The 21,808-nt window shown below is 40.0% G+C and overlaps 3 protein-coding genes across 3 annotated transcripts in view; 1 reads left to right on the top strand and 2 right to left on the bottom strand.

Moving 5' to 3' along the window:
- Positions 1 to 14,589, bottom strand: part of dars1 (aspartyl-tRNA synthetase 1) — a 62,969-nt gene extending 48,380 nt beyond the window's left edge. Inside the window, exon 1 of the mRNA XM_047046746.1 lies at positions 14,443 to 14,589. Within this exon, the coding sequence (XP_046902702.1) occupies positions 14,443 to 14,465 (23 nt within the window). The 5' untranslated portion in view covers positions 14,466 to 14,589. The remainder of the gene's footprint in view (positions 1 to 14,442) is intronic.
- Positions 3,660 to 8,179, top strand: LOC124485266 (E3 SUMO-protein ligase ZBED1-like). Its single transcript, XM_047046747.1, has 2 exons — positions 3,660 to 6,315; positions 6,549 to 8,179. Exons 1-2 carry the CDS (start codon positions 5,692 to 5,694, stop codon positions 7,458 to 7,460), a joined length of 1,536 nt encoding a protein of 511 aa, XP_046902703.1. The 5' UTR covers positions 3,660 to 5,691; the 3' UTR covers positions 7,461 to 8,179.
- Positions 14,590 to 16,991: 2,402 nt separating the features above from the next.
- On the bottom strand, positions 16,992 to 18,975 carry LOC124485863 (C-X-C chemokine receptor type 4-like). The gene is made up of 2 exons (XM_047047716.1): positions 18,868 to 18,975; positions 16,992 to 18,621 (listed from the first exon to the last, which is right to left on the bottom strand). The coding sequence occupies exons 1-2, from the start codon at positions 18,883 to 18,885 to the stop codon at positions 17,542 to 17,544; spliced, it is 1,098 nt and encodes a 365-aa protein (XP_046903672.1). The 5' UTR covers positions 18,886 to 18,975; the 3' UTR covers positions 16,992 to 17,541.
- Between the last annotated feature and the right edge of the window lie 2,833 nt (positions 18,976 to 21,808).

A 21,808-nucleotide genomic window follows, 5' to 3' on the forward strand; every position in this document is an offset into this window, starting at 1 on the left:
AGCGGAGGTAGAGGAAAGGCCATCGGAGAGCCGTTGTTGAGTAAAGTTGTTCTGAAACACATGGCGGAGGCAGAGAAGGGCTATGGATGTGACATTTGTACTCAAAATGACAAGAAAAATGTCTCAGTAAAACAAAAGTTCTTACAATATTTAAATTATTCATGCATATTCTGAAAGCACTCTATGGGTAGAATATAGGAGGAAAATAATGTTTTGCAAAAAATATTTTATAGAAAAAAAAATATTAAAAAAACACTTGCGTTATGGATGTGACGAGTCATTTTTTGGAGACTATTACTTTTTTCTGTAACTCTGAACCATTAAGTCTAATGTAGAAAGTTTGATATTGACATGATCATGGTAGCCTGGCTCTGCCCTCCTACGTACTTCCGCTCAATTTGGATTTTGCTTCTGTACTAGGTCTGGGAGCTTGACTTTGAAGTCGGTTTCCAGAAACAATTTTTTTGTAGGTCCAATCAGCGAACAGAGGGAGTGGCTGAGAACGATGACGTTAATGTCGTGCACTCGTTTGAGCAGTTCATTAATGGCGGCGGAGAAAGATGCGAGCAAAGCTATTCTGCGGTTGTGGCAACGCTGCCGAATATCCATAGGTTAAAGCCGGAGCAAGAACATTCCTTGCTTAGTTGTGTTTGTGGCAATGATGTTGTGGCCCTCCTCCCCATGGGGTTCGGGAAAAGTTTGATTTTCCAGCTACGGCATAGCTCTGTTACAGTGTGGTGAAGGAGTTGGCTAAGGCGAACGCTTGCGATTGGTTTATGGCAAATCAGAGTGGCTCTGGCCAGATCCAATAGTTTTAAACTTCAACAGAGGACCCGCCTTCAAGGAAGTTTACGTACAAATGAAATGTACGAGGGTCTGGTTAGGACCAGGCTATGATCATGGAGCCTTAGGTGAACATAAAAATAGCCATTTTTAAAACATGTAGTCTTTTATGTAGAATTTTATGAGGAAAAACCAGCGTTATGGATGTGACATGTCTGAAATACACAGAATCTGTTTGGAAAATCAACAATAAAACTTTCACAGCACTTTTGTCAACATCTAACATTACTCTGAATGTTAGTTTTGACATTAATAAAACTAGGGCTGCCGCGATTCGTCTACGTCATCTTTTTTTATTATTATAAAAAATACAAAAAACGCTTCAATTCATTACAACAATCTTCTTCAATATCACAAAGTAATTGGTGCTTGCATGACGTCAGTCGTTGTTGGCTCAAGTCATTGGTCGGCTCCAGTCAACGCTCAAATATCATGGCAGCTGCAGCAGAGTCCGACTGGGTTCCGAAACCCGAGTCCCCAAATACCCGAGGCTTCAAAAGTATGGGAATACTTCGACTTAACGCTATCACCAAACAATAAGGTGGTTTGTACACTGTGCAAAGTTGCAATGGCATACCACAGCAGCACTTGCGCTATGCACGAGCACCTGAAAAGAAAACATACAGGCGCTATACTGGATGATTGACTGCCAAAAAAGGCAAAACCACCGTTGTCTGGTGTTGTCTATTCTGTTTATTAGGGAGAGCCTTTTTAATATATGTTGTCATTGTAGCTGCTAAATACACGCATTAATAAAGCTGGGTAATTCCGGCATTATGGATGTGACATTTGTACTCAAAATGACAAGAAAAATGTATCAGTAAAACAAAGCTTCTTCAAATATTTAAATTAGTCATGCATATGCTGAAAGTACTGGGTAGAATAGAGGTGGAAAACAATTGTTTGCAAAAAATATTTTTCAGACACAAAATTATTACAAAAACAACTGCGTTATGAATGTGACGAGAAATGACAGTCATTTTCTGGAGACTGTACTTTTTTCTGTAACTCTGTGAACCCTTAAGTCTAATGTAGAAAGTTTGATATTGACATGATCATGGAGTTTTAGGTAAACATAAACATAGCCATTTTTAAAACAATTAGTCTTTTATGCAGAATTTTATGAGGACAACCCTGCGTTATGGATGTGACATTATTCTGTTATGGATGTAACGTGTCTGAAATACACACAAAATGTTGGGAAATCAAGAATCAATCTTTCACAGCGCTTTTCTCAACATCTAAAATAACTTGTGAAATAGTTTTAACATTAAGAAATCCATCTGAAATGTCACTGGAGATTTTCAAGATGGCCACCAAAATAGCATTGATAATGACATTTTGGGCCCTATTTTAACAATCTGAAACGTAAGTATCAAAAAGTGAAACGCAAGTGAGTTTGTGGGCGGGACTCTGGCGCTGTTGCTATTATACTGGCGGGATAAATGACTCTGCGTCTGGCGCAGGTCTAAAATGGGTTGGTCTGAAGTAGCTACATTACTCATAGGAGTGGTTTGGGCGTAACGGGCAATAAACCAATCAGAGCAACATCTCACATTTCCTTTAAGAGCAGGCGCGCTTGTTATCTTGCGGATTGCTATTATAACGGAATTTGCCACAATTGTTAAATATCAAGTTCATATACAGAGACTCATGAAACTCTTTTCAATCATTGACATGGAAGAAATGTAACGTAGCTTGCAGGAAAAGGAGCCTGGCCTCGCCAGAAGTGCGCACGGGTCAAGCATGCACCCTTAAAATAGCATCTGAATAACGCGCCATTGACTTTAGACTAACTTTTTCCTGGTCTGTGGCGGAATAGTTTTTTGCAAACTGTAAAATAACACCAAGGAACGTTTGCGCCGGAACAAGCCCCCTCTTTTTGCTGAACTGCCCTGGGAGCGCAAGTTCCTTCCCTAATTTACCGACGTGCGTCTGTGAAGGGAAAAGTCTGCTTTCCATTGAGTGCAAAATAGGAATGATACTTGCGTCAGTGTACAAAGTCAAATGCGCTGGGTAGAAGAAAAATACCCCTTATCTTTTTTTAGATGGAGTTGTTGTCAAATTACTATTATAAAAGTTCAGAATGGTCACAATCATCTTTAGCTGTGAATACTCTCACACAGTCTTACAAATGATTTTGAGTAATGAACACAAAAAAAGTATTTTTTTACTTTTTTGGGAAACCAGCATTTCGGATGACGTTTGAACGTCATGGATGTGACGCGTCTGGACCAGTCTTCTGCAAATTACATAAAACGCCTACATGAATAGTGATTTTCAACATTAAACTATTAATTAAGAACTGAAATTAAAAACATTGAGTTACAAAAACTGTGTGAAATACCCCCAAAACACAGTCAATGACCCCTTTAAGACATCTTTGATCGAAGCTGTCAACTCTACCTCAGCTTGATCCGACGGGTAGCGCAAGCAAATTACAGAGTGCCGCCTTAAATGCCTAAACCAATCGAGTCCCTCAAGCACTTTCGAGTTGCCTCTCTAGTAGGAAGTAAATATTACAAACATGGAGCGGGGATCGAGGAAATGGCAAAGACAATTACGGCAAGACAATTAGGCTACTCAAAATGTCAGTATCACTGGAGAAGATGTCGATCATTGAAGATGTTTAGGCTATATCATGTTACCCATGATTCCGACTATAATCATGACTGGAATGTCTGTTTCACTGAAACCGTCGGTGAAAGGGGTTATAACAACCGAAAACACGATTGTTGGCTTTGCCGTTTCATTTGAGAACATTTCCATTGTGTTGTGAACAGTGTATTGTGAAGATTTACATAGTGTAGCGTCTGTAACGTCACATCCATAACACATCATTAAAGTTTTTAAAAGTAACAAAGGGGCAAGATTTTTTAATTAAACTATCAGAACTACATTACCATTTTCACAGCTGTATCCTGGATCAAAGAAGAAGCACAGTCCTACGTCATAATAAGTGATGACCTGCACCATGGAAAAAAGGCTGTCACTACTTTCCTCAGAAATTGTGAAAGATGTGAAGAAGAAACATCCAGCACTAAACGAGCTACACATTCAGTGATGGGGCAACATCACAATTCAAAAATAAATGTATCTGGTTCTTCCTCTCAACTACCCTAAAGCAGATGATCCCAGAAGTGAGTGTTCAATGGCATTTATTTGCCACCAGCCATGGCAAAGGTGCAGTGGATGGAGTGGATGGATTCCTCATGTGCTCCAAGCCCACCCATGTGAGCCATCAGAAGACATCAAAACTGGGGATTGCCTGCTCATTACATACAAGGGCAAGAAGTCCAGCAGGGAGTTTGTCGGGCTTGTAACCGATACCGATTCAGAGGGACTGGAGGTCCAGTTTCTGAGAAGAAATTATGAACTGGGCTTGGTCTATATCCTGCCAACAAAGGAGGAAAAGTCGTGGGTAGTGACAGGACAAGTTATCCAGTGTCTCAATCCTTTTGTAAACAATAGGGGCAGGTACCATTTCAAAGACGCTGTACTGGCAGAATAAGGGAGAGCGAAAGGTACCTGAAAGTACAAGCTGAAAGTTATAAACAATGTGTTCAACATACAGTATAATGATAAGTATGATAGTGTTTAATAATGAATTACTTTCTTCAATTTTGAGAAATGTCCCATTGTCTTTTAATTTACATAATGTGTAATACAAAAAAAATTGGCGGCCATCTTGAAAATCTTCAGAACCATTTTTCATGGTTTTATTTAGGGCTGCCACTAACAACTATTTTTCTATCGATTAATCTATAGACTATTTTATTGATTAGTCGATTGATCTAAACGATATATATATATATATTTTTTTTTTTTACCATTTCAGTTCATTTTATTTTGAAAACAACAAACTGTATATGTCATTGACAAACAAACAAAGGCTTACAAATTAAAGTGCAAAACTGTAGGTTTAAACTATCAACTCCAACGTTAATTAAAATATTTAGATAAGGTACATAACATATCCCAACATACACGAACACACACCCCTTTTAAACCCAAAATTCCAAGGTGCTGGTTCTGGGCTGGTGCTTATGCCAGTTCGGTAATGATTCGATAGCGATACTCGCCAATTATCTAAGAACCAGGTAGTCTACAGGTAGTCTACACACTAGAGCCGGAATAGGGCTAACGTCTTTAAATCACTTCATACGCCTAGGCCTGTCGCGATAGTCAATATATTGACTTATCGCGCGATATATGGAAATGAACGCGATGATTTTTGATGCTGCGATATATTGCATTCATTTTTACATAACTTTTTACATAAAAATGAATGTTACCAACATTTTGGTCAATCGGGCTGCCTCTGTAGTCTTGTCTCCTTTGTCGAAAGAGGAGGCGGGGCTCAGGCAGCGCATACACAGAGCGGACACCGACAGGTAAAGAGAAGGCGTGAACCCACTGTCTTAAGAAGTGTAGGCTACTGTTTCGTCACATCACCAACCAGTTAGCAAGAATAAGTTAGCAAGAATAGGTTAGCAGGAATAAGTTAACAACAATAAGTCCAAATGGACTTGGTTACAAAGCCGCAATCCTCAGCTCCGGTGTGGGAACATTTTGGCTTTAAGTCGAACGAGAGAGGAGAGCCAATTAACTTAAACGAGCCGGTATGTCGACTTTGTTCAAAAACAGTCTCAACAAAAAGAGGCAACTCACTTAAAACACAACCATCCCACCCAGTTTTTGAACCTGGGAACAAGACCTGCAGCTGGAGCGGGGTCGCCCAGACAGTTATCTGTTGCAGATGCCTTTTCTCGACAGTCCAAATACAAACGCGATAGCGCGAAATGGCGCACACTCACAGATAGCGTAACTCGCTATATCGCTAAAGAGATGCAGCCATTAAATACAGTCGAAAAACCAGCATTTCAAAATATGCTGCAAACGTTTGACAAACAGTACGAATTGCCAAAGAAAACGTACATCTCTCAAACTGCCATTCCATCATTGTACATCAAAGTAAAAGACGAGATTCTGAAGGAGATAAAAGACATCTCATTTTACTCTGCCACTACAGATATGTGGTCAAGCTCAAATATGACGCCTTATATGAGCTTGACCATACACTACATAACTGCTGACTGGACTCTGCAGTCAAAGTGTTTAGAGACCAGATACATACCCCAGAACCACACTGCGGATGTACTTGCTGAAGCCCTTCAGTTTGCTTTAGCAGACTGGGAATTGGATGAACGCAAAATGGCCTGTATAACTACAGATAACGGTGCAAACATTGTGGCTGCAATACGTAATCTTGGCTGGCCATGGCTTAATTGCTTTGGACACAACCTCCATTTGGCTGTTTCCCATGGACTGGACAGTGACAAGGATCGCACAGCGCGTGCCATGGGACTTTGTAGGAATCTTGTCAACACCTTCAACCTGAGCTGGCTAAAGAAGACAGACCTGAGGAAGGCACAAACTGAAACCAATGTCCCCCAACACAATCTAGTACTGGTGAGTGATGATAACTTGTTATACAACACAACATATTTAAAGGGTAAATATTAACTTTTCTTTTTTTTATTACTTACTTTGGGGCCTGTTGTATGTATTAAATCATTGGTTACATTTTAATAACCATGTAAAATTATTATTTGTGAAAGTGCTACTAGTAAAAGTAGTATTTGATGTATAATGTTAGAATAGACAAACTAATGGAAAAAAAATCAATGTTATATTTTCCACAGGATGTCGCCACACGATGGGGTACCAAGCAAAAAATGATAGAGAGGGTCCTAGAGCAACTCCCAGCCATAAGACGTGTCCTGGTTGAAGATCGAAAACATGGCCACCTCAACCCAACCTGGCAGGATGTTTCTGTGTTAGAATCCATTAATGCAGCAATCAAGCCAGTGGCTGATTTCACAGATGTCCTCTCAGGGGAAAGATATGTCACTGTGTCCTCAGTAAAGCCTGTGTTGGAACTTCTTCAAGGCGAACTCTTATCACCAGACCCAAATGACACTGCACTGACAGCAAACATAAAGGCAAACATGTGCAAGGTATTGAAAACGAAATACAGCCCATCTGAAATCCAAAACCTTCTGACAAAGGCCACCATCTTGGATCCAAGGTATCGTAGTACCATGGAGGATGCAGAGGTCTTGGATGATGTCAAAGAAAAGCTCTTGCAAGAACTCCTAGACATGAACGAGGAAGAATTAAAAAGAGAATGTGCCAGTGGTGAGAACTGCGTTAAAGCTGCAGGGGTAAGCGAAGGATCTGAATCTGAACCTCCAGCAACCAAGAAAAAGAGGCTGTGTGACCTTCTCCAGATCAGGAGAACCCAACTTACAAGTCACCAGACTCTGGCATCGGTTCCGAAAAGAGTGCAGGCTGATGCGGAGCTGACCACGTTCCTCCAAGAAGAAGCAGTTGATGCATCATCTGATCCCTTGATGTGGTGGAGTGATAACCATAGCAGATTTCCCCAAATAGCCAAGTTAGCACAAAAATACATGTGCATTTGTGCAACAAGCACTAGCTCAGAAAGAATGTTTAGCACAGCTGGTAACATTGTTACCCCACAAAGATCCTGCCTTAAGCCCCACAAGGTAAACATGTTGGTGTTCCTTTCTCGGAATCTGCCTAACAATTAAGAAACTGATCTGGCAGCAGAAATGGCCTGTTGATGCATCTGTGCCTTTGTGTGAGACACTTTAAAAGTCTAAACTGACTTCGTTAACATGTTACTTTGTTTTGATCTAGTTCTTGTTAACTTGCACTTTTTTGTTAAGAAAGGTGTATTTATTATTTATTTATTTAATTTATTTAGGATATATTTTTTCACATTCCGATTCTAAAGAATAAAACGTTCTTTAAAAAAGTGTACTTGCATTATTCTGCTACTATATTGTCATATTGTCATTATGTAATCAGTGGCATAAAATGGTCAGAAAATTGCAATAATATCGTTTATCGCAATCAATTTGGGTGCAATATATCGCACAACAAAAAGTAGTTATCGTTACAGCCCTACATACGCCTCCATTGTCCTATCAACGCGTCATGGTTACGGTTAACAAGTTAGCTAAATAGCAAGAGCTAACCTAGAGAGCCATCCTACCAATGGAACCAATGGAAACTCTAAGGTAGCAGGCAGACGACTTTATAGCTGGGCAATTCCATGTAAATGTCATCCTCACCATGAAAAAAAAAAGTTACACTTTTCACAACAAAATCCCTTTTAAATATATCATAAAAGGTCTTTATTTTGGGGGTCATACTTAATTTGGCCACATTATTTATGAAATTACATATTTTAACACACCTCAACTAGGGGTGGGCGATATGGCCAAAATCTCCTATCACGGTATGAGTAATCTTATATCACGGTTACGGTATATATCACGGTGTAGTAATTGATATAGTAAATATAGTCAATTTAATTAAGAAATGGTACTATACAACCATACCATACTGCATCATCACACTTGATTATTTATTACAAACAAAAACAACTGCCTCACATGAGACAACACTTGAGTTAAAAACAAGACTCAAAGTTACTAGTACGAGCGTTCCGATTGGCTGATGCGCAGTCATGCCATCCGCGTGGTGACCTAGTACTCATAGCGCAATACGGATCCGTAATGCCCTCAGACAAACGGGGGGGTTAAAAATAATTCCTTTGTTAATCATTTGTTACACAGAACAGAATTATATTAAATATTCATCCAAAATTATTCACACCTTCACAAAATCAACCACAAACAAATAGTTTCTGCATATGCAAGTAGCAACGCTAGTGCAAAACAACTATTTAACTGGTCGGCTCCATGACGCCGGGTAAGTAGCTAGCTCCTGAGACTTCTCACCAAAAGAACGAAGGGGAACCTTCGATTAAGACATGTTCGTAGGTACCTAGCGAAAAGTAGCCTGAACTTTCCTAGATCTTAAGCTAATGCTGAATGCTGGGCGGTATGACGGTATATACCGTGCGATGGTAGAAATGTGTCTACCGGGAGAGATTTGTCTATACCGTTTCAACCGCGGTATACTTTATACTATATTTTTGTATTACACGTGTCAATTAAATGTCTGGTTGTTGTATTGTATATAAGCCATCATATAAATTGCATTCTTGCGATATTTAGAATTGTAGTTTAACTTCTTTTTGATTTGCTATTTTCGTTTGACCTGAAGCACATTTGCGTTGGTCTGACGGAATTTTCGATGTGGAGTGTATTTTGTCTAAGCGGACCACATTCATGCCGATGCTAATTACTTATAGGCCTATATTTGATGAAATCTTATTTGAGAAAATCTTTAACCGATAATTTGGATATTGTAGCTACAGTACAGTTTGAGTCTTTTGTTTTTAACTCAAGTGTTGTCTCATGTGAGGCAGTTGTTTTTGTTTGCAATAAATAAATAATAGAGTGTGATGATGTACGGTATGGTTATTTTATACCATTTCTTAATTGAATTTACAGAACAATTACTATACCGTGATATATACCGTAACCGTGATATAAAATTACTCATACCGTGATAGAAGATTTTGGCCAATTTTTTGAAGGGGCACATGAGGGCTTAATTTTTAGTTCACGCGATCCCACTGCCTACCTTGTGAGGAGGAGGGACAGGTGTAGCAATATGTACGTCATTTATGTCATTCGACTTATTCTATTAGCTGTTAAAACCTTGTTTAGGTGTGTGCTTTTACAGGACTGCCAATGTCACGTCCGTAACAGTTTTCGGGAAAATCAGTACGACCCAAGTCATCCAAGGTGTGGGAGCATTTCACACTGAATACATCAAAACAGCGTGTTAATTGACCGAGGTGAAGTTAGGCCGAATCCCAATACTCCCCCTTACCCCTTCCCCTTAGCCCTAGCCCTTAATTTACCCCTAGCCCTTAATTTACCCCTAGCCCTTGGCCCTCGAAACTGAGGGGTAGGGGCTACGTATCCCTAAAAATGGGACGCCACTTTGTTACAGGTACGTCATCTAGCACGTATCGATATCTCCAAAGCAAGTGGTGATATCAAATGAAATTCGCTGCTAATGGAGTTTACTTAAAACTGAAGAAATGCTAGTTACAGAAATGCGGGACTGTTGTGTAAATCAGCACTGTAACTAGGGCTGCACGATTAATCGAATTTTAATCACGATCACGATTTCGGCTTCCCACGATCAAATTCACGTGACCGAGCGATATTTTAAATGCGTCATTCCGTTAATAGAACCCTCCGTATCAAAGTTATTTTTTGCAAAGCCAATCTAGTGCTCTGTAAACCAATAGGTGCGTTTGACATCGGCTGCGGCTGCATGAAACGACCAGCGAGAATTGCCGCTTGCAGTTATAAACGGCTCTGTAAAGTCGGAACATTTGTCATTTTATGTATTGGGCTATGATTAACTCTTTCTCCAATCTGTAGGTTGCAGCCGGCTACGGCGCTGCATGGAGTCAAATACACCTAATGTCTGATCACGAGATGTTCCCTGCACCACGCAGCTTAGTTTCTAGATAAAGACGGTTACAGAGGACAGAGGCCCCGTCCACAGTAGGCTGAGTAAATTTTAAAACGCATACATATGTCTGCGTTTGCACCTCCCGTTCACACTAATACGGCATATTCGAACACTGAAAACGGAGCTTTTCGAATACGCTCTCCTAGCCGGAGACATTTGAAAATGCCGGGTTTGCGTAGTAGGCTAGTGTGGACGTGGTCCACGGAGCTTTTCAGTTGCTATGGCATTGGGGGTAGCTTTCGCTCTATAGCTATAATGTCAAGCTGAACATGGAAGGTGAATTTATTTACCAGTTTAGTTAGTGTACTTCAGGTACAAGTATTAGCCTATCACTTAACAGATAGCCTACGCGTTACTCCTACGCAGAAGGCAAGTTTTGTAGCCTACTCGGTGTGCCTGAACGATAGGGGACAAGGCAGAGAAGACGGTTTAAACCAAACATAGAGCAGCGATTCTGGGTGAGACCTGGCTGAACAGCTAGCTAGTGGAACAATTTTAAAACACCAAATAGTATTGCCAGAGGAGTATGTAAACAGGGCACTGTGGCGGGAGGGAGGGGCAGGAGTGGCGTAACCATGAGAACGATTGTCATGTACCCGTGTTAGTGTGGACAGCAAACATTTGGAAAACGATATGAAAACGCTAGTGTGGACGGTGATTGTTTGTTTTTTATTGATTGTATATTTTGAGTTTTATTCACATCCATTCTGCAGGACAAGATTGTGACAATCAAATTTGATTAGGTTAAAATCAACAAATAATCGTGATAATTCATCGTGATCTCAATATTGATCAAAATAATCATGATTATCATTTTGGCCATAATCGTGCAGCCCTAACTGTAACATTAGCGTACCAAACTAGCGATTTTTAGAAACGTTTCAATTACAAAAATAGTTGCAAATATATATGTGCAGGACTGTGTATACCACAAAACAAGACTTTCATAATCTTTTTATCAGTTAAGCCAAAAATATTACATTTATCGGACTCTCTGGATGATCTGACCGGCATTGTTGCCGGTCGCGCAGGATTCACATAGCCCTAGGTTTCAAGTAAGCTCCCGATCTTACTTGGTATTAAGGGGTTTATCTTTATCTTTGTCTCACATTCGGAAGACGCTACTTTGCAGCATCGCGTTAGGGACCGGGTGAAAACAACCCATACCATTTTGAAAAATTTAGACTTTTATAATATTTTGGGGAATATAAAAGCTCAAACAGACAAAAGAGTATCTTAATGTCTGGTACACTTCCACAGCCTTTACTTTTTCAATGAAGTTTCAAATAAAATGATAGAAAATCACTAATCTTTGAAAATAGCTTAATCCTCGCTAATCTAAATAAAAATCAAAATTATGTCAAGAAATCTTAAATATACGCCAGATTACTCTAATAAAGTCTGGACTACTTCCACAACCTTTTCAATAAAGTTTTAAACAAAAGTCAAATAAATTGCACATCTTGGAAAATAGCATAAAATCCACGCTAATATAAATACTTTTTTCTAAATTGTGTGCCTGTTTGTGAACATTTTGAAGATTTTTTGCACTGTGAATTTGCACTGTCAGTTCTGTTTTTGAATAAAGGGTTGGAAATGAATGCTTTTTTTTATCCGATTCATCGATTAATCGAAAAAAGAATCGACAGATTAATCGATTATTAAAATAATCGTTAGTTGCAGCCCTACCTGACATGATCAAGTAATGTGGGACAGTCACATAAAACTTTTTTTTTTTTAACCCTTTTCATTATGCTGCAATAGTACTCATTGTAACTTAATTTAAATTCCTTTGCCATCCTTATCATTGAGAAATAGAATGTCATATACCGCTGAACTTTCGATGCATTTTTTCTGTACGGACACGTCAAGCCAGATCACGCATACTCAGATGATGTCAGACAAATATTTATTTTTTGTTGCTGATTTTGTTTCAAGTGGTAAAAAAGGTTTCTTATATACTAGTATTATAATTGGACCAATACGCTGTTCTTATTGGGCAAAAAGACCTCCCAGAGGTCCGCAAACGATTTTTGGACCTAGCAAGGTTGCCTTGGAGATGTTGACAACAATGCGTCTGCTCCAGATTCGTTGTGTTTGATTTGGGATTTTCCTATGTGTTGTTGTATTATATAAAAAAACAAATATGGACTTTGGACAAATCTACAAACACCTTGGTAAGCAGATATTTGTTAAAACGTTTGCTAACCGAGACCGTAGGCCGAGGTCAACAAGAAGTCCACATTTGCAGTTTGTCGTATTACCAGACTTCGTAGCCACCTGTTTGTTTACTACACCAATTTGCAACGAACATTGCTCTGCTCTTTGTTCGATTTCAAAAAGCCAAACAACTTCCAGATAACTGAAGAAGACAAACCCTTTTTATCAATAATTTCTTCATTGGAAGTTGCTCCTTCGCCATGGCTATCGCTGCCACTGTTTTCGACAATAAGACAAATTTTCCACGGTTAACATTAGATACTCCACTCGAGGTGCTCAGTATATTTTAGTGAGCGTAGGCTACCATTTCTCCGCAACTTCCTGCTGCATTACAGATATTAAATTTATTAAGGAGTTATGGGTAAGGCTAAACACATTTTAAACTCCCCTGACCACCCACCTTTCGGAGAGTTTGATTTGCTCCCTTCTGGTTGTCGTTTTAGGCTACCTAGGTTAAGAACTGGTCGTGCCAGAGATTCTTTCATTCCTGTGGCTATTAGGAACCTAAATTCACTTGGCCGACATCATGATGTTTTTTAAAATGTAATTAATTCTTTATTTCCTGCCAATGGCCATTACTGTCCCAATTGGACCCTGTCATGGGGTTTGGGGGAAGGTGTGTCTGTATTGTGTGTTCTGTGTTGTGTAATTTTGTTGGCATTTGGTGCTGTTCTGTGTTTGTGTATGTGTTTCTGACCCCTGCTGCACACAAATGTCCTTTTGAAGGATAAATAAAGTTGAAAGTTGAAATGGACTGCTGTTCCTAATCGTTGTTTCTATAATGTTTCTATATCGATATTATTGAAAATGAATTAATGTTACGATATTTTTATTGAGGGAAGTCATTACTTCGATAAATATTTTTATTGATTTATCGCCCAGCCCTAGTCGACCTGCACAGGGATCTTCTCAGACAAACATCACAGCCTGTCGAGTGTTTGGTTCCTTGAAGACTCTGAAAAGTGTCAGCATTCCCTGTACAGCCTGGCACACTGCATTTACGACCGTAGTCCATTTTCAATACCGTTGTAACAACGTTCTTCTTTGTAATTCCGTGGAAGTACACAGAGCAGCGCGCAGCAAATTTTGGGGCCTGACAAAGGTACAGACCATAGCCAAAACGGGTGGACAACCGACCGCTTTACAGCCGACCGTTTTACAGCCGACCGTTTCAAATGGTGAGATTTGCATATGAAAGAGGTGTGTCAATGGACTTTGGGTTTAATCAATGGACTTTGAGGTTTGCCGTACATTTTACCCACCGAACTGTCATTATTCAACAAGGTAAACTCGGTTTTGCAGTCAATTACCCCTTTAATGGAATGTGTTTATACAGTTTTTAACTACTTACGTAGATTGGCTATTGCCAATGAGTTAGCTAACTTATGCATAATCCAACTTGTTTAGTTGGTGGGCTTCATAGCAAAGACTGAGGGAGGATGTGCATGTGGATCTTTATAGAGAAAACGAAACGCAACTATTCAATGGGGTATGAGACTAATTAAACGATTTACAGGAAAGGTTAACTAACCAGCTAACTACCTATACTACCTTAGTACCTACTGAGACCGTTACTGTCTGACTGGTTTGACATCTACCGAGATGTCAAACTCTGACAGCACAGTAAACTAGTGAAATTGCAATGTTCATGTAATTAACTTAGCACAGATCGTTACATGCAATTATTTGCACTTTGACAGTAGGTTGCATTTAGCTTGCTAACATGTCACTTATGTAATTGTATGGGGGAACTGTAAGGTCCAGATGATGCAATAAGAGGCAAGTTCAGCTGTCTTGGTAGCTACTAGCCAACTAAATTGGGTTCGCTAGCCAAGCAACTTACGCGCTAGCCAATTATGGATCAATATAACAACTTCTTCTTACCCTTGAACTCCGTCTTTAGTCATGACAAAGTCTGTTCTTCTCAGAGGTTGATGTAGAAACAGAAAACGGGTTTATCTAGCAAAGACAGTTTCTAAGAATCACATCAGCTGTCGGTAAGCTTGCATGCGCGAAATGGAAAGAAATTCCTTTTCCTGCTGCACAGGAAAAGGAATACGAAGGGGGTCCGAGTTGAAACGTGGTCTGTGACCAAGGTTCCGCTCTTCGCAGTTTTAACAGAAAACAACAAAACTATGCATTTCTTACCACTACAAGATTATGGCATTTTATATTTGAGATAGTATTATCCGAGCACTTATGTTCACTTATTTTGGTAGAAGAATAGTGTTGCGGGGGGGAAAAGAAAGAAAGTGAATTAGTGTTCCATTGATGTTTTAGTGTGTAGTATGTCTTGGTATTTAAATAAGGGCCCTTTACCAACAATGTAACATCTTCATTGAACATGGTATCCATTGTGGTTTGCTTCCTTTGTTTTTCCAACTGGAGCATTGCTCTTTTATCACTCAACTGAATTTCAACATACAGATGTAACCATCATAATACTTTCTTTTACTTTTATGCCCTTGCCACTCAACGACTCCTCTGTAAAAGCACTGTAAATGCAACGTGTGGCCTTTTGACCAAACTCAGTAAGGGTTGTGGGGTTGAATATAGTCAGGGGCATTAAGTAGTTGCACAGGTGGTTGGCCACAGGAGCTCCTGATGCATGAAGCAGTCATCCTGCTGCCCACTTCCCAACCAAAACAATGTCGCCGTTAATAACAGGCTGATACCTGGGAGGAACAATGCCATTTATTTGACCTCAACCTACTTTTCAAAATATATCCTTACAAGTTAAGTTTATAAATGTGATATTTAATTTAAAAATCTGTTTCATCCACAGTAATTATCACAGGAAAACCTGTATTTATATTTTTGTTTCCTATTGAAACTTCTCAGATTGTGAATGCACATTTTCGATTAACCCCAGGTTAAGACTATATCCTGTCCATCAACAGCTTTGGTCCTTATCCTGTCCAATTCAATGAATTAGAGGACATAAACAATGACAAATACCTGTAAAATTAACAAACAAACTAACAAAACTGTTTAAAAGTAATTGTTTTGATAACAAAACAAATACTGACATTTTAAATAAAACTGAATATATAATAATTTCATTATTTACATGTGAGTAGTGTTTACTAGATAGAAAACAGGTATAAAATATATTCAATGTTGGAGGCTTTCTTTGGTCATGCAATTCTATCCTGCTATCACTTATGCACCACCTTACAAAGGTACATGTAGGTATACAGTACCTACACACCTCTATGTGACTAGATAAAATTACCTCTCACATCCCCAACACTTTCAAAACAGTTATCTTTGATCTTTAGTGACAACTGTTTTGACCGTGGCAGTGGTGATGGAGTGTCTTGAAGTGTTTCTAGCCATCAGAAGGATTTCAAGCGGCAGTTAAAGAAGAAGAAAGTAAAGGGTTCAGCCAAACTCAGTGGCGTGTAAATGGCACAGCGCTGCTTATGCTGAACATGGCAGCTGAGTTCACATGCTAATAGCTGACATTACACTACATTTCCAACTGAAAAAGCACCTCTCATTTCTTCCTGTTTTATTGGGAGCAAGCTGTGAAACCAGGACCAGGAGAAAATGACCATTAACTTCTAGCACTTAGCACTTTTTAACATGAAAAGAAATGGAAATTGTTCCTTGAATTCTGTTGGAGTGAATGTGGCCCCTACAATGTAGTGAAGTCATCATGACCTCCTTTGTTGCTGCTCTGGCTTCCTCACTGCTCCAATATGAGCGCCGCTCTTTCATCATCTGAAGGGGATTGCCATATGTATCACAGATAAAACAGCCACAGCACGAGAATAAGTAATATGTCTGTTTTCAACAACTCACAACTCTTTAAGACCATACATCATGCATCAAAGAGATATGTGTATGAAGAATTCCAATGCATTGTCAGACCTTCTACAGCACACAAAAAGTATTTTCAAACCCTTAAATTTAAAAAGGTTGAGAACATAACCTATTTCTTTAAAATGGTTTAAAAAATGTAACAAATGGTAAATCTTAAAATAACGGTCGAAATTGAATTTGAGAGTGGATTTAATCAACTCAAGATGTTTCTGAGATGGTTTTGCTGTGTGAACCAATTATACAACAAACTATATGACACGGATTACGTAATAGGGGCCGTCTAGTGTCAAGAAAATAGTTGCAAACTAAACCTGCATAATTTTCTGTGTCAAGAGGCCATATGGGTACTCAGTCAAACTCAACCTTTGAGCTTTAGTGCCATGGCTGTTTAAGATGTAAAAGTGCACAGATGTTCCTGCAATTACAGGGCCTCAGTGCTAGGTCTTCTCTCTCTTCAACCATAGTCAGATCAGGTGGAGGCATTTGTGTTTTGAGCCACAATGACACACCTCCTCCACCATCTCAGACCTTCCCCCACCCCTGAGGACACACAATCAGAAAGATAAAGAATAAAATGTTGTAGAGAAGTGAACACCACACATGTATTTCAAAGTGATATTCAAGAAGAATTTATTTCAAAACAACATAGAAACAACTTTAAAAAGAAACACAACATAAAAAAACACTGTAATTACAAATACTTGGAAAATGGTTCAGTGTGAGCTACAGCAATAAATAATAACTTTCAGGTAATCACACAACTTAAGTGCGAGCACAAACAACTATTTACAATTTGTTTATAACAGCTAAGCTCCCATCCTTGTAAAGAAACTAAGAAGTATTGCATGCCCCACCTCAATGAAACAGTGCAGCCTTTATCATCTGCAGCAAAAAATGGTGTGTATATGCTATGTACAGTATACAGTTGACCAGTCAATGCACTTTAAATGGACCTCGGGCACTGCCCAAACATTCAGTCTGCTTTAGAACAAAAGAGGGCTTTTAAACAAAACAAAAAAAGGCTCAAAAGACTCACTCAAGTATAAACATATAGAAAACAATACAAAAATGTATAAAAAGTGTACAAAATGTAGTTTACAAATAAAGCTTTTTTTATCCTGAGAAGTGAACCCAGGCACAGTGAGAGACTGCCCATTAACTGTAGAGGACACTGGAGGACTCTGACTCAGTAGATACAGAAGAGATCGGTCCACGTTTTTTAGTCAGCATCTTATGGCTGGATCTGCTGCTAATAGTCAGTGCGTTCCTTGCAGATTTCTTGAATTTGACACCCAGGAAAGCGTAGAGAATGGGGTTGAGACAGCAGTGAAAGTAAGCCAGAACTTCTGTGATGGAAATCCACTTCATGACCCCCTGCTCCAGGGCACAGCTGTGGGGGATCACCTCCAGGTTCATGAGGGTGTCCACGAAGATGCCAGCGCAGTACGGCAGCCAGCAACAGAAGAAGCATAGGATCAGGATTACGGTGGTCTTCAGGGCCTTCCTCTTCAACGCCTGGCCTTTGGAGCCCTGGGACAGCTTGGAAATTATGATGCAGTAGCAGGTGAGAATAACTAGGCCAGGCAGGACGAAGCCCACCAGAATGTGCTGGAAGCGGAACGCGGCCACCCAGATGTGATTATTCTCCAGTGGGTAAATGCGCTGGCAGATCATTCTGGAGCCTCCCATGTCCATCTCAACTTGGAAGCTACTTGCAAACACCAGATCTGGCACTGTGAGTATAGCAGCAGGGAGCCAAACACAGACATATATTACCTTGCCTGCCAGGAGCTTTCTCGTCGCCTGGCTGTTGGTGGCCGTGGCGCGCACTACTGCCAGGTATCGATCCAAACTGATGAAGGCCAGAATCAGCACGCTACTGTACAGGTTGACAGTGTAGAACATGTGCACGGCTTTGCAGAGAAAACCGCCGAAGTACCAACTGCTCGCCGCATCCACCGCCCAAAAGGGTAGCGTGAGGACAAACATGAGGTCGGCTACGGAAAGATGAAGCCTGTACTTGTCCGTCATCGAAGTTTTGCATTTTTTCTGGAAGCCCATTACGATGACAACTAGTCCATTGCCAAAAATCCCCAATATGAAGATAATTCCATAAACTGTTGGTAGAAAGATCTTGTGAAAATCGTGGTTAGGCGCTCTTTCACACGGCCCCTGAAAGTCAACATCAAAATCCCCGGACTCCTCAGAGCTGTTGTCTGAATCGAAAATAATGCTCTGGCAGAAGAAAATAAGTATACAATTAATAATAAGTTTTTAACACAAGTTTCCATTTGTGAAACTTCAGCCTGTTGCTCATACATAGCCTAGGTAAACATTATCCATTGCAAATCATGGAAAATATCATGAAACTGAGATGTAAGAATACTATGTAGAAATGCCTCCTACGTTATTATAATTGCCCATGGATCCCACATTAGGCTACGTCATGGAAATAAATCCCTATTTTACATTGACACTCACCTCTTCGTGGTATGCCATTTTGATCACCGATGTGTTTGTCTTCGCTGACGTCTGTGAGCTGTAGTCTTCTTGTAAACTCAGTTACCACCAAAGAGCACGAGACTTTTTAAACCGTGTTTGTCCAGACCCCTCCCTCTCGAAGGAGGAGTCACCGTCGCGTGTGACACCATGCTCCAAAATGTTCCAAAAGGGTAGGCTATGAAAGAAAACCAGGGGACCATGTCGTTGTCTTGTGACAAGCAGAAAAGCATGTGACACCACCGATATAACAGTTTTAATGTTTCAGTTGTCAAGCTTCCCATCTTGTAAGAACCTACTTTTACGCACGGCACAATGAGGGGTGGCTTGATAGGTCTCTTGGGTCTCCCGTGCGCATTACTCTCTGTGTAATGGGAAACGGTTATTCATACCTTTTAAACTGGGTGTGTGTGTGTGGGGGGGGGGGGGCATTGGGGAACACCCCCGCCTAACCTCAAATCTCTCCACAACCTGTCACTTTTCTAAGTACTGTTATGTCTACCCTCTCAAGAGTGCTAACTGACCCTACTCCCTCGTGTTCGCTCTCTCATCTCTGTATCCCTCTCTCTACTTCACTTGAATAGCCTCTCAACACCCACCCCACTCTCCGTCAAACACGCTGTTCTCACCATCCCAGATTCAGTCTAAGTTATACCCTGTAAGGTTTATGGTCGATAACAAGAATAGGTCACACACAACTCTCCACCTTCTTTACTGTGATTCTAAGATAGAAAATAAGGGTCACTGTAACTAAATAACCATGGTGTGGCTACAGTGGTTGTTGTTTACTCGTTTGAAATATGAGAAGCTGAGTGATTGAGTAAATCAATTCACATCACCAGTTCACTTATTTACTTGGACAGAAAGGGATTTCAAAGCACAGACCAACCAATTAGATTCTTTGTCTTGACCAGAGCAGATGGCATTGAAGCCAGCTTTCATGACAACACATGCTAATCTTTCACAAAACATGCCAAGGATGATGATAAACATTCGAAAAATTCACAAATAGTTGTCTTATTATCTGCATACAATCATCCAGCATTGATAAAATAAAATAAATGTGATTAGTCCTTATCAATGAAAGTGGTTACTCAGAAGTAAGCCTCTAATCTCTCATTGTCTCGGTTCTGTATCTGCTGATGTCTGAACTCCTGGGGAGAAGCTGGAGGACGCCTGTGTGGAGGGAAAATACCCACTGTATGGGAATAGGTGGATGTGTGGTCCTTGTGTGCTGACTGGGCTATGTCCTGATATCACTCAGTGTTTTAATGTCTTTGATGTGTGAAGCAGGGCTTGACTGCCCTGTGAGTTGATGACCTGAAAGAAGGCTCTCACCCCTGAACACAAGCATTTTCTCAACTCTGGAGACTCTTCCAACCCTATTCTGGGTCACGTCTGTGGGAGGTTTGTGTTACAACAGCCACGGCTGACACTCTGGTCGAATACCTCCTTTACTGGGTATGGGCCAAAATGCCATTCAAATACTTTTTTATGTTCGTACTTCAGACATCTTGAATGATGGTAAATAATAGCGTGAGTAGGTCTAGACCCTCCCAGCTCCTTCTGTGCAAGTTTCAACATCTTTTTCTGGCTTCATTCAGTTAACTCTGTCCTGAGTGGATTCCTCCAGCGCCTTGTCCTTTGTTACAATCGAGCCTGTGGTTCTGGCTTATTTGCTTATGGTTTTACAGAAGCTGACAAGTCATTGGGACACAGCGGAAGAGGCCACTGTATCTAGAATGACCAGTTGTTTACACAATTCACTTGAAATCCAGTATCATCTTTATTGTTCTCATCCATAAACAGTACATCTGGGAACATGTCCATTATGTTGACTTATACATTTTTTACTTCGTCAGTAGGTTACTTGAGAACAGCTTTGCAGACTGAAAAGAGCAAACGGAACACAAAAGGTCTGTGGAGCCACTTACAATACAGATTGGATGTGTGAACTGAAGAGCCCTCGTAAGAGGGCTCTTCAGTCAAGAATGGGTATTAAAATGAAGTTGACAATGCCCGTGAAATGAGGGGAAGAATGTACTGAGCATTTTAGTACTCAGTCATTCCATTCCATTTGACATTTTATCATTTAGATAATACATATAGTGTATGTTGACAGTATAGAGCAGAATATTTAGGACCATAAGTGCAGAGTTCTGGCAGTATTTCAGAGGTTAGTGCTAAGGAATAATTTGTGTTTCTATCAGTCAACAATGCCAGGCTTCCAGTCCCAACTCATCTATGGCCCACAGCAAGTCAGCATAGGAGCATTTTCATAATTATTCATGCACTCAAATATCACCTTACATTCTTACACACATATAGCGTTTTAGGAAGCTCATCCTATAGGGCTTTAATCTCCTTCTTGTGAACAAGGATTGCCAGGTAATTATATGCGTGCTCAAGTCCAAAATCTATTATGAACCATATATTCTCAATAACTAAATGAAGATTTGCGAAATGTCTTCCAACCTTCCTTTTGTCTGGCAGGATGATTTAGCAAAGCCTAACACCCAATCCTTAGATCTGAGTTAGTACATTGTTTGTGTTCACTGTGATGCGTATCCAAATTTTCACTGTCATAATCAAACCAGGAGATGCCTATAAATCTCAGTAATTCCACCAATCCTCATCTCTGCCACCATGTAATTTAAGATCACAACCCCTTGGAGGCCTGTAGTAAATATTCAACAGTATAACTTTTTTAGTGCATATTTCTAACATGATTAATAAAGATCAGAATTTGTTTGTTCCAACATGTTTGTGGTGTGCTGATATTGCCAGAGTTCACATTAGAAAATGTTGTTTTGACATCAGAGCCATCAGTGAGGAGGACTATCTTGGTTCTCCTATTCTCCATCTTTATATGGTCTTTAAAGTATTTTGGAGACTTGGAGGCATTGGTGTATGTGAGTGTGTG

Source organism: Hypomesus transpacificus, chromosome 23 (genome assembly GCF_021917145.1).
Source record: "Hypomesus transpacificus isolate Combined female chromosome 23, fHypTra1, whole genome shotgun sequence".
Lineage (NCBI taxonomy): Eukaryota > Metazoa > Chordata > Actinopteri > Osmeriformes > Osmeridae > Hypomesus > Hypomesus transpacificus.